The 13,066-nt window shown below is 41.0% G+C and overlaps 2 protein-coding genes across 2 annotated transcripts in view; one reads left to right on the forward strand and one right to left on the reverse strand.

Moving 5' to 3' along the window:
• Positions 1-4,345, reverse strand: part of ZNF277 (zinc finger protein 277) — a 175,137-nt gene extending 170,792 nt beyond the window's left edge. Inside the window, exon 1 of the mRNA XM_027838864.1 lies at positions 4,117-4,345. Within this exon, the coding sequence (XP_027694665.1) occupies positions 4,117-4,198 (82 nt within the window). The 5' untranslated portion in view covers positions 4,199-4,345. The remainder of the gene's footprint in view (positions 1-4,116) is intronic.
• A 252-nt stretch (positions 4,346-4,597) lies between these two features.
• Positions 4,598-13,066, forward strand: part of DOCK4 (dedicator of cytokinesis 4) — a 525,552-nt gene continuing 517,083 nt past the window's right edge. The window contains exon 1 of the mRNA XM_027838880.1: positions 4,598-4,958. Within this exon, the coding sequence (XP_027694681.1) occupies positions 4,922-4,958 (37 nt within the window). The 5' untranslated portion in view covers positions 4,598-4,921. The remainder of the gene's footprint in view (positions 4,959-13,066) is intronic.

The following is a 13,066-nucleotide window of genomic DNA, read 5'->3' on the forward strand; positions in this document are numbered from 1 at the left end:
GGGATAAGATCAACACCTACCTAGCAAGGTTGTTGCAAGATTGGCTGAGAATGAACGTAAATCCCTGTGTAAAACTTAGTGCTATGTAAGTGTCTACTAGCATCATCATTATTGCCTGTGGGATCTTCCCTGACCTCCTCATCATAAGAATAATCACCCCATCCTTGCAGCACCTTGCTAAAAACCTTACTTACAATGATTTTTGTTTGTACCATAATCATTTGTGTACATGTGCCCCTCACCCAGTCCCTAGTTCACTAAGCGCCTTAAGAGCAAGGCAAGGCCTGTGTGGTATCTATAGAATTTAGATCTCAGAGACTAAGTAGTCTAGTCTCAGCACCTGACATAGTATCTCACACATGGTAGGCATGTACAGAATTGAACTGTACTCACAAATTCTCCATGAAGTAGTAAATAATGACGTGAGAAATCTCTGGGATCCTTGTAGTCCCAGAGCTTCTCAGAGAGCGAGAGTTTTCACTAAATTTCTTCTCATAGAACTGGAGGTGCTGGTGAAGAGAGACCCACCCTACCACCTGCCCTGGTTCCAGGGGTTAGGAACAAATGCAGGGGAAGAGGAACCGGAGGAAACCGGGGCCCTGTGCTGCAAATGAGTTTGGGAGAAGCACCTGATGTAGAGGGCTAATTTCATGTGCTTTGTGTGGAAGGGAGTGAATACTCAGGAGTGGCTCAGGGGAAGATTGCAAGGACACCACTTGCAGTTGTCTGGTGTTTCTGCCAGCTTTCCTCAGTGTTTGTTGCGTTCTGTCTGATTGGCTGCTCAACCTCTGAGGCATCCTGGGGCAGATGTGACATGTCTATGTTTCCCCAAGATGTCTTTGGTAGGTGGGTCTCCAGTCCAGTGCTGTACTACTCCAGAATCTAGACACCAAACATATCAAAGAAGGAATCTGGGCAATAACGACATGTCCTCAGACACTGAGCATAATTCTCCATTCCTATGGAATGGGCCTCATACTAAAATATTAGGCTAGGCCTAAAAAAAAATTTTACAAGTGCTAGCCTAGATTTATATAGCTCTTCACGGTTCTAAAAGTGCTTTATGCACAACAGTGCAAGTATTATCTCTATTTTATAGATAAATAAATGGAGTCTCAGAGCAGTTGCACTGTATTTACTTACTTGTACTTAGTTGTTTGTATATTGTTTCCCCATTAGATTGTGAGCTCCTTAAGGGCAAGGACAGTCTTTTGCCATTCTTTGTAGCCTCAGGGTTTAACATAATGTCTGGCACATAGTAGGTGCTTAATAAATGTTTACTAAGGGGGCAGTTAGGTGGCAGAGTGAATAGAGCACCGGCCCCAGATTCAGGAGGACCTGAGTTCAAATCTGGCCTCAGACACATAACACTAGCTGTGTGACCCTGGGCAAGTCACTTAACCACATTGCCTACCCCCCCCCCAAAAAAAACCCAAACAAAACAAAAAAAAAATAACTGTTTACTAAGTAAGTTATCCAAGGTCGCTAAGTAAGAGATGGAATCAGAACTCAAACCCAGGCTAATTCAGTATTCTTTCCATTGTGGCATGCTACCTTTAGAATTAGAAGGCATCTTTTGAAGGAAGTTGTTTTATATCAATTCAATGGGAGTGGTATAATACACAACAGGCAATAAACACCATGCATGATTTATTAGCCTGGGTTTTCACTGAAGAAAAATAGAAAGGTGCTTGATAACAATGCTCCTTTAAATTTTTTAGTGATTTACAGTTTTGAAGCGTAGTCTGGAAAATTTATGTAATACTATGAATGGATTACTAAAGGGGATTTGGGGGGTAGAATGCTAAATGTGTGGTATGACATTACAAAAGTCAACTAATATAAATGTGACCTTTATGCAGTAATAAGGTTTGTGCGTTGTTTACACATATTATCTCATCTGACCCCACAACAGCCTTTAAGTTAGTAACTATTATTCCCATTTCACAGATGAAGAAACTGTGGCTAAGAGGTTAAATGACTAGTTAGGGTCACAGAATAAATGTCTTTCAGGTTTTTCTGATTCTAAGTCCAGCATTCTATGCACTCCACAGCTTCTCTAACATCTCTGCATCTACTCCAAGAGAGACAACAGGGTTGATTTGATCCAGGATGGCATTTCCTGTAATTTGGTAAACTGTCTTCAGGGAATGGTTTCAAGTCCATCTTTTGGTAGTCCTTCATTAGATGACACCTTCCCCTTTGATACTGACTTCAAGAATTTCTAAATTTGGATTCCTAACAGCATTAGAACAAAACAAAACAAAACAAAAAGCAACCAAAAACCCTGATTCAGGAGTTACTGAAAATCAGCTTTCCACTCAGCTTTCTCATTTGGTCCATTTCCATTTTAAGAACCTCTTGCAGGAACAAATGTGAAAGTTTAGGCATCATTTTTTCTTCAACAGTCAGCTTGTTGACGATTTTAAATGTGACATCCCTGGGTCTTAAATAACCTTCTTGAAATGCTAGCATCTAGAAAACTTTAATTATATGTTTCCCCCAAATGAGAGTTGGGTCAAGCACTTGGTCCACCAAAATGAATACCAAATAACTCAATAATTAACTGTCTAGGATGTGGAGGTGGATAAACATTTGACTCAGCAGTCAGTTTAAGATATATAACACTGACAGAGCTACTTTTAAAAAATAATTTCAGCGTTAGGGAATTTTGATAATAGAAGTGGCTGGTAACAGCACTTCAACTTTGTGGCGATGAGATGAACTCAGTTTTTGACCACAAGGTTATTAACTGTTAAAGAAAAAAAAAGGAAAAAAAAAACAACAAAAACTCCAGCAGAGATGTTCCAAACCTTAGCCAGGGCAAAACAAAACAAAACAAAACAAAACCTTTTTTTTTTCCTCCTCCCCTGAAATAGCAACTGGCAAGTTACTATTACAGCTGTCTGCATTCTTTGCCTGGAGGCTCTCCTTTTGTCCAGGAGAAAGGAGGAAGAATCCGGGAAGTAGAAAAGCAATCTGGGAATTGGTGAGCAGAGGGCAGAACTGGAGAGGACACTTACTACCTGTGTACCCTCAGGAAAGCAATTTAACCCCCCCCCCCCTTTTTGTGGTTGTTTCCTCACCAGTAAAATGAGGAGGCTGGATTAAAATGGTCTCTGATGTTCCTTATAATTCTACCCCTCTGATCCCCGAAAAGACTCATCCTGGAGGCTCCTCCCCCAAATTTAGTTTCTCGTTCAAGAGGCTCCTCCCCCAGTTTAGCTTCTCATGCAGGGTGTTCCTCCCTCAAAGTTTAGTTTCTGATTACCGACATGATACACAAGTCTTCCAGGGAACGCAAAGTCATAGCCTGGTAAAAGTTAACCGGGATTGCCAAAACACAACCCAAGAGAGTGTCACTGAAAAGTCCAGAGCCCTCTGAATCGCCTCTGAAGCTGAGTGCAAATTCTCTCTTCCTCTTTCCTTCAAGTCCTTGGATCTCTGACAAGACTCCCAGCGGCAACATTCTACTCTCAAGGGTCCGTTGGCTGAGAACCGAGAGAACTCATCGGACACAAACCTCCCCCACTGCGGAAGAAAACTGCAAGAGATCGCTACACAAACGTCCAGGAACGAACATTTCATACCTGGAAGACGCAAGACGCAAATAAAACAAGTTTCTCGGTGCCCAACAAAGCACAAAAAGAGCCAAGGCTGAGGAAAGGGAGGTGGAGAGCCTTGCTAATTTCCAATGTCATAAACACACGCCCCAATATCAATCCAAACCGACCCAAAGCGATTGAATGGGCTGGAGTGCATGAAGGGCGCTACTTCAAAACCGGAAGGGAAGAACCAAGAGAGGGTTCCCTAACAGCTCGGGGAGGGGAGGTGGCATTTCCTCCTCCTTTCTCCACCCACTCTTGGGCAAACAGCTGCCAAATATGCTCCTCCGCCTCCTGCCCTCCCCCAGTTCACAGCGCCATTCCCAGGGCACACGTGGCTACAGAAAGCTCAGCCTTAAAGGCTGTCTGGCAAGCTCTTTCTGGAAGTCAGTTTGACCTAAGGATTTGTGTTGCAGCAGGGACGACTGGAATGCAGGGCAGAAAAAAACAAACAAACAAACTAAAGCTGCTGGCACCAAGGACCCTGCTTAAAGGGGGCCACCAAACTCACCTGCCTCACTGAATTTGCTGTTGCTGCTGCTGCCAGCACCATCTTCTCCAACTGCAACCCCCTTAGTCTCAGGAGAATCCATTCCGCTGGGGGTGGGGTGGGGTGGGGGAAGAGAACTGAGGGGCTGGGTGTCTAGTTCTAATCAGAACCTAGGAGCGAATTTACACCTCACCCCACCCCCAACTTCAACCTTCCCTCCAGTCCCAGACGTAGCCACAAACGGCTCTTATTCAGCAGAACAGAACAAGGGAGAGTGGGAGGGACCTCTATAAGCCCCACCCCAATCGCTAGAGTGCCCGGTCCCTTCTCTGGAGTGAGGTGGAGAACTACAATGCCCATCATGCATCTGGAGGTACAGAGGAGGGAGGAGGGAAGAGGGGGGAGTGGAGTGGAGGAAGGCAGTGGGGGCGGTGCGCCCGAGAGTGCCCCGGCGTGTTCGCTTAGTTCAGTGAATCAGAACAATGCCTGCGCGTCTGAATCCCCGGGAGCGCGTCTGAGGAAGCTGCGAAGAGGTGCAGCAGCGGCAGCAGCCTTAGCGGCGGCAGCAACCCCGGCTACAGCAGCCTAAGCAGCCTTAGCATCAGTAGGCAGCATAGCCCGCGCAGTGTCAGTGCTTGGGAAGACTCCAGTCCTGACCCTTTTCCCTCTTGCTCAAGGACTGAGAGTGCTGAGCTGCTTTTAGTCCTATTGCTACTGCTGCTACTCTGGCTTCTGGTTTATTGTTTTGAGCTCCTGAGAGGAGGTGTGGGAGGGAAAAAATAAAAAGAGGAGAAATAGAGAGGGACAACAGAATCTTCCTTTAGCCATGTGGATACCTACAGAGCACGAGAAATACGGCGTAGGTGAGTCTTTCTCCGGGCGAACTTTCATTCTCTTTCCTGTGCCTGCAATATTCCTCTTTTTCCTCTTTTCTGCTCTCGTTATTTGCTCCCTGTATTTAGGTGAGACTGGAAATGGATAGTTGTGGAATAATATAGTCCTCCGTTTGCTTCCCTCTTTTGCCCTGATACGGTGCTGTGCTATGCAGATCATCTTAAAGCGGGGAGAGACACACACATCCCCGCCCCCCCCAACTCGCTGGATTGGGGGCTCGCACCCGCCCCAACGAAACCCCGCGCACCCTCCCTCTCCTTCCCTGCCCTCCCCTGCCAGATCCGCTGGCTAGCGATCAGCCGGTCGATGCAAAGGGAACGAATCCCTCAGTTCTGCTTTGCCTACTCTCATCTCCGTCTTCGGAGTTTGGAAGTGGAGATAGGTGCATGTGTGTGTCAAGTTGCAAGGGAAAGGGCGAGCCTCTTTCCTAGTCCTCCCTTCTCGGTCCCCCCCCCCCCCAACCCCAGGATCCGAAACGACAATCAGCTGCAGAGATTTCCCGGGAGGAGGGTTGGGGACAGAGAAGAGAGGAAGGGGAGGGAAAAAAAAAACCGACACCAACAAAACCAGAAAGGGAAGGCAAACCCTTCCTTCTGGCTCGCATCAACATCCCAAGAGTGCAAAATGTGCAATATTCTACAAAGGAGCAATTCTGACAGAAGACTGAGCCCGCTTGATTTCCTTCCCTAACGCCCTTCTTCTCCCCATCCCCCGCATATTTTTGTTTGTATTTCGTGCTAAATGTTTGTGGGGGTGGGAGAGTTTCTCTGTGAATTTCAGTTGAATTGCTCCCTTTCCTTGTCATTTGAAAAGGAACGAGGACTTGGTTATGCTTCTACTTCTGGCTACTGTGTCCGGTCCGATCCTGGGGTCATTGCGGGGAGCGGAGAGTGGGGTGGGGTTTTTTGGTGGGGGGACAGCTGGAAAGTGCATTTTCAATTCTGGGGAGTGAGCGAGGGATAGCCGTGGGTCAGACCGAGGCAGGAGGGCACGTTTTAAGGAAGGACCTGTCTGACTTTGCCGTTTTGAGAAAAAGGCAAACAGTCTAACACTCGCTCCTCTAAGCAAAGGTGAACAACAAAGGACATTAATGTTGACTGATGAACACTGGATTCTCCCTTCCTTTCCCTCCTCCCATTTAATACGGACTAGAGTTCCCGTTCTTGTTTGAATTAAGCTGGGTTCTTTCCTCCTCCCCATCCCCCTCCACTCATTCTGGGTTTTTAGGGTTTGCTTTTTAAAAAAAATAAAGAAATGGGGCTTCCAGTGAAGGTACTGAAATAAAAATGGGCTAACCACAGCCCTAAAGGTCTCACTGAGATCAGAACATTTATAGAATTTATCTCGTCCCTTATTTCTTATCTGCCATCTACTGCCGCCAGGCAGTGTTTTTGAAAAGGGCAGATATCTGTAGATGGAGATACTGTGGAAAATCTGCTTTCTTCCTCTCTCATTCGTTTCCTGCAATTAAAAAAGAAAGATCAAAGTGCTGTATGTGGGAGTCATTTTCACTGGGGACCCTCTTCCCCTCACCCCAATTTTGCCTTGGGGAAGGACCGTGGAGCCCTCTGAACTGACTTTGTGAAGTGCTAAAACAAAGTCATCTCGTCTTTTGCTTGACCTATTAAAAGCCTTCATTCTGCATTCTGCTGTGTTGAGTGGTTAGCAAGACAATAGTTTCTTCTAGGTGTGTTTGGAGTGTGTTTGACAGTCATTCTTTCTAGCTTTCTCCTTTTGCTTGGTCTCTTTTATATTTTTTCCACGTTTAGGTAGAAGCCAAAGAGTTTGTCTTTGTTTCTGAGCCCGAGGAAGAGGGTATCATCTCAGTAACATCTCATTGCACCGGGTTTAACAATTAGTGCAAGAAGCCAAGACCCATTCAGGGCAACCCCGTCCCATTTGGAGTTGATCCCAGATGTTGCTTTCTTCCAAGTGTTAAATTATAGAGATTATCGATGGGATTCATTTTCTTTATTTCTTTATGTGCCAGGTCACAGCTGGGTTGCTAGTATCGATTAGCTCTCCTACTTTCTTTTCTTTACAGCTATGTGTAGGGTCTGATAAACCACTCTGGGGTTTCCTAGAGTGGCAAACAGGATATTATCAGTCAAGTATTTCAAGCTGCAGCAAAACCACTCAGATTTGTGTGGTGATAGTTGTGATTTGGAGGCTGAGTGGGAAAAGGTGGCAGAGGAAGGGGGAGAGAGGAAAGATGAGTGTTTCTTGCCAGAATTATTGCTTCCCTTTGTCATTTATACTGCAAACCTTTGAGGGCTAATAATATTTTTTTATTATTTTTCAAGCGTTTGGCTTGTGGTTGCTTAGTTGTTCACCATCCATCTGTTAGGATTTTTTGGAGTGCCGAGAAAAATTTGCTAGGATACTCCAGCATGCAGAGCTTCTTTCTTCACCATGGAGAGAACTATTTGTGGCTGTTAGTGCTTCAAGGCTTCTCCTCCTCCTCCTCCTCCCTTTTACCCTTGATAAATGTGTGTGTTTTCTGTAGTTCTTATGAACACCAGGGAAGGGTATTTTGTGGTTATCAAAGTTTTGCAATTTTTGGTCCAGCTGTCACTCTGTTTCGTCACCAACTGAAATTAATTGAGCCTTTACAACCTGAAGTGTTCAGTCTTTGATACCTGTGAAAATCTAATACTTTTACTATGGGACTTTTTTTTTTATCTCTAGTGATACATGTGTGTCTATGGAGAAAACATTTGTGCCTTTTATATACGTGTGTTAACATTTCACAAATATAACCTATAGTCTCCATTTTCTTTTATAATAAATAGTATGTGTATACATATGCATATGTATATATATATTTTTTTTTCTCAAAATGGATTGGAAATGTAAATTCTCTTACCTGGACAATAGGACAGCCTATAATGTTTAAGTGATGAACACCTTTCTGTCACAACAATCTATGTTTTGTTATGGACCTGAATTGTCCAAAATTGGAAAATTATGAAAGATAAGAATCAAGCTACATTTCTGAGTATAATATAATTCTGCCTTTTGAGTGTGATTAAAAAAGGTTATTCATGATGAAATGAGGATGTTTTTTAAGTTGACCAATTCTGGTTGTTGGCTCCATCAGTTATGGGAGTGAAATAGAGCATTGGACTGACATGCCAGAGACCAGAGTTCCAGTTCCGAATTTACCCTTGACTAGCTTTGTGACTTTAGGCACAAGTCAGTAACTTTGCTGGGCCTCAGTCTCTTCACCTGCAAAATGAAGGGGTCAGATTACATGATGATTTACATTCCCATAAGCTGCAGCTTTACAGTTCTGAAGCTACCAATCATATGTACCCTTTAGAAAGAAGAGCATCTTCATTTTGCAGAACTTGCTGTGTGGTATATACTTTTTCCATGGCATGCCAAAAATGATTTTTAAACAAGATGAAGAGCTAAGCAAAAGCCACCTGGTTTCTTGGAGGGACTGGTAGGAGCCAGGTGGCAGTTGCTCACTTTCACAGTCTGTCTGATCCTTCCAAGAGGAGTTCCTCTGATGGTGAGTAAAGCAATACTCACCCCCCTTAAAATGTTTTCTGATTTCCTGCAGACTGAATAATTTTTACAGAGTTAAAGAGGTCACCTTCCTTCTCTGTGTAAGTGGGGATTGCCCACAGAAATAGTTCAGAGCATTGAAGGCATGACTGCTTCAAGAGTCATTCAGTAGGTAGTTGTGTGGTGCCTACAATGAAGAGACCTCCTGGTATACAGTACAGAAAAGAGGTCTGGATTGCAAATGAAGAGACATGAACTTGAAGAAGGTTTTGCCATTAAACTAGCTGTATGCTCTAGGGCAACTTATTTTTAATCTCTCTGAGTTTCAGTTTCTTCACCTGTAAAATGGGATGGATAAAATTTGCTAAGTCTACCTCTCAGTGTTGTTATTAGGCTCAAGTGAGATAATAGATAAAAATACTTTATAATCCTCAAGCACTGTGTACAGATAAGTTATTTTATTGTCTGTAATATCCCCATGTGGGTTAGTTATTGTTTCCTGTTCTATGACCATAGACAACACTCTTAACTTTTGTCAGCTATCTAATTCATAAATGTACACCCTTGGCTGGGCAAGGGATTAGGGATGAATCAGTGAAAAGCCATTAACATAACAGGTCAAACAACTCCAAATGCGTGCTGCACATACCAACTCGGAGTTAATAGTATAACCTTGTATGTAAAAGGTCTACTCAGTACTTCTACTGTAGTCCTATTGCTGAGATCAACATTAATATTATTACTAGTCATTCATTAATTCAACAAATATGTATTAGGTCAGCCAGGGGATAGCTACAAAAGAAAAAAGATAAAAGATAAAAGACAGTCCCTGTCCTCAAGGATCTCAGAATCTGCTGAGGGAGACAAAATATGAACAATTAAGTACAAACAAGCTATATACAGGATAAATTGGAAATAATCAACATAGAGAATTCACTAAACTTACGGACTAAATATTCTGCTGGGTATTGGGGGAGATAAATATCTAAATTAGATGGGGTATCTGCTCTCCAGGAGTTCATAAACATACTTGGTCATCAAAAATACCTGCCTATATTTTCCAGGAAGAGGAAAGTATGCTATCATGGAAAGAGCATAAGACTTAAAATTAGAAGATCAGTTTTGAACAGCTGTGTGGTAGGTGTGTGACCTTGGACAAGTCACTTTTATCTCCTGGGATAAAATCCCAGAATCTGTTTTCTCAACTGTGAAAAGGGGATGATGACTTCACAGGGCTGTTGGAGTGAAAATACTGTATAAACTCTTAAACACTATATAGATGTAAGTTATTTTCTAGAGATGTTTTGGCTGAATTTGACTGGTTTTTCTTTTTAAGGTCCTTTTATTGTAACAGAGAACTAATACCTGCCTCTTTATTAAAGTTATTTTACAGCTGTGTTTCCTTGAAAAAGAAAATGTAATTGTACTCTTGTCTGGGAAAGAATAATAAGGAGGGCATGATTTTTCTTTTAGTTTTATTCATTGCCATTACAAACTCATTTTAAAGAGTTTTAAAAAAATTATTTCATGACTTTTTTTTTTGTATCCAAATAATGTGTGGTTGTGATGCTATGAAAGTAGCATTCAGAAAGAGCCCAACAGTGGGTGAATGGTTTTGAACTTTTTCTTAAGTGGTAGGGGTAAGAGTGATTTCTATTTTGGGATTATACTATTTATTTCCTTTTCTTATGGCTCCTTCTCAAGTGACAATTCTTTCAGAATAACCAAGTTAGAGATACTTTAAAAGCAATAGACCAATAATTGTGCCTTCCTTTACTACTTTGTTGGAGGATGATTTTATATATGTGTATATATATATATTTAAATTTATTTATTTACTTTTAGTTTGCAACGTTCATTTCCACAAGATTTTGAGTTCCAAATTTTCTTCCCATCTCATCCCTTCCCCCACCCCAAAATGGCATGCATTCTGAATACCCCTAATCTGTCCTCCCTTCTATCTCTCCCCCCCTTCTCTTATCCCTTCTTCCTCAATTTTCCTGTAGGGCAGGATAGATTTCTATACCCCATTTCCTGTATATCTTATTTCTCAGTTGCATGTGAAAACAATTTTTTTTTTATCTTTTGTTTTTAAAATTTTGGGTTCCAAATTTTCTCCCTATCCACCCTCATGGAGGATGATTCTTGAAGTGGCAAAATTCTAGATGATTATAGTCATTTAACTTAACCTGTTAACAGTTTTAATAATGAATAATAGTGACTGAGGATCATCATGATGATAAAAGCTTACATTTGTATGACCCTTGTTCTGATTCTGTTTTGATTATCACTGCAACTAGATGAGTAGGAACAGCAGGTGTTTTTATCCCTATTTTACAGAAAAGAAATTGAACTTAAAGAGGTTTTGATTTGTTTTCAGTCAGTGTGGTAGAGTCACAGTTTCACAGGAGACTTTCTGCAAGGAGACCTAGAATAGAAGTGCTCTATTGTTCCATCCATTCATTCATTCACATCAACTACGTGAACAACAAGCTATGCTTAGTGCTGGGAAAGCTACAAAAATGAATACCTTGGTCTTTATCCTCCAGTGTGAGGTAGAAAGAACCTTGGGTGTGAAGTCAAAAAAATCTGACTATGACCCTCACCAGCTGTGTGATTACAGGCAAATTCTCTTTTTTTAAAAAAAAAATTATATTTTTCCCCATTTACATGTAAAAAACATTTTTGAACATTCACTTTTTTTTGTTTTGAGTTCCAAATTTTGTCCCTCCCTCCCCTTCCCTCTCCCTGATGTAGTATTAAGCAATCTCATATAGGTTATACATGTACAATCATGTAAAACACATTTCCATATTAGTCATTTTGTGGAAGAAAACTTGAACAACAACAACAACAAAAAGAAAGTGAAAAAGTATGCTTCAGTCTGTAATCAGACTATCAGTTTTTTTTCTGGAGAGGGAGAACATTTTTCATCATTAGTCCTTTGGATTTGTCTTGGATTGTATTGCTGAGAATAGCTAAGTCATTAATAGTTGTTCATTGTAAAATATTGCTGTTATTGTGTATGATGTTCTCCTGGTTCTGCTTGCTTTCCTCTGCATCAGTTCATGTAAGTCTTTCCAGGTTTTTTTTTTTTTAAATCAACCTTCTTATCATTTAATGTAGCACAATTATATTCCATTACAATCATATACCACAACTTGTTCAGCCATTCCCCAATTGATGAGTGTCCCCTGAACTTCCAATTTTTAGCCACCACAAAAAGAGCTGCTGTAAATATTTTTGTAAAAATAGGTCCTTTTCTTTTAAAAAAAATCTTTTTGGAATACAGACCTAGTAGTGGTGTTACTTGGTCAAAGACTATGCACAATTTGATTGCCCTTTGGGCATAGTTCCAAATTGTTCTCCGGAATAGTTGGATCAATTCACAATTCCACCAACAGTGCATTATTGTTTCAGTTTTCCCATATCTCTTCCAACATTTATCATTATCTTTTTCTGTCATATTAGCCAATCTGATAGGTGTGAGGTAACACCTCAGTTGTGTTAATATGCACTTCTCTAATCAATAGTAATTTAGAGCATTTTTTTCATATGACCATGCATAACTTTGATTTCTTATCCTGATAACTGCCTGTTTATATCCTTTGACCTTTTGTCAAATAGAGAATGACTTATATTCTTATAAATTTGACTCAGTTCTCTATGTATTTGAGAAATTAGGCCTTTATCAGAGAAACTTGGTGTAAATTTTTTTTTGCCCCAGTTTTCTTCTTTCCGTTTTATTTTGATTGCTTTGGTTTTGTTTGTCCAAAACCTTTTTAATTTAATATAATCATAATTAGCCATTTTGAATATCCTAATGTTCTTTATATCTTATTTGGTCCTAAATTTTTCCCTTCTCCATAGATCTGACCAGTAAACTATTCCATGCTCTCCTAATTTGCTTATTGTATCACCCTTTATGTCTAAATCATGCAGCCATTTTGACTTTATCTTGGTATATGATGTAAGATCTTAGTCTACCAGGGATGGAAAAACTTCGACCTCAAGGCCACATGTGGCCTTCTAGGTCCTTGGGTGCTGCCTTTTGATTGAGTCAAAGTTTTACAGAACAAATCATTTTATTAAGTTGATTTAAGAAACTAGGTGACTCAGTTTCTGTATAGGCAAATTCTTTAACCTCATGGAGCCTCAGTTTCCTCATCTGCAAAAGTATATGATACTCCCTAGCTTACAGATTTGTTATGAAGAAAGTATGTTCCAAACAATGAAACTGAATACATAAGTTATTAAACTAGTAGGGAGAGTAAGAAATGTTGTATAGATGAATATAAATGCAAAAGTATACAAAATGCTGTTTAATAGAAAAGTAAACCACCTAAATTCCAGGAATTTAGAATCTATTAGGAGAGATAAGGCATATATATTTGTATTCTAGCTCCAGATGCCTGGCACAAGAGTTAAGATGTTTGTTGATTGATTGTTGTACATACCAAGTGGGAAGCAGCACAATGTGGTGGAATAAATGAATGCTGGATTTAGGATCAGAAAACCTGGGTTAGATTCTTGGCTCTGCTACTCACTACGTCTGTGACCTTGG

The sequence above is a fragment of the Vombatus ursinus genome, unplaced genomic scaffold (genome assembly GCF_900497805.2).
Source record: "Vombatus ursinus unplaced genomic scaffold, bare-nosed wombat genome assembly UNPS02014830.1, whole genome shotgun sequence".
In the NCBI taxonomy this organism is placed as follows: Eukaryota; Metazoa; Chordata; class Mammalia; order Diprotodontia; family Vombatidae; genus Vombatus; species Vombatus ursinus.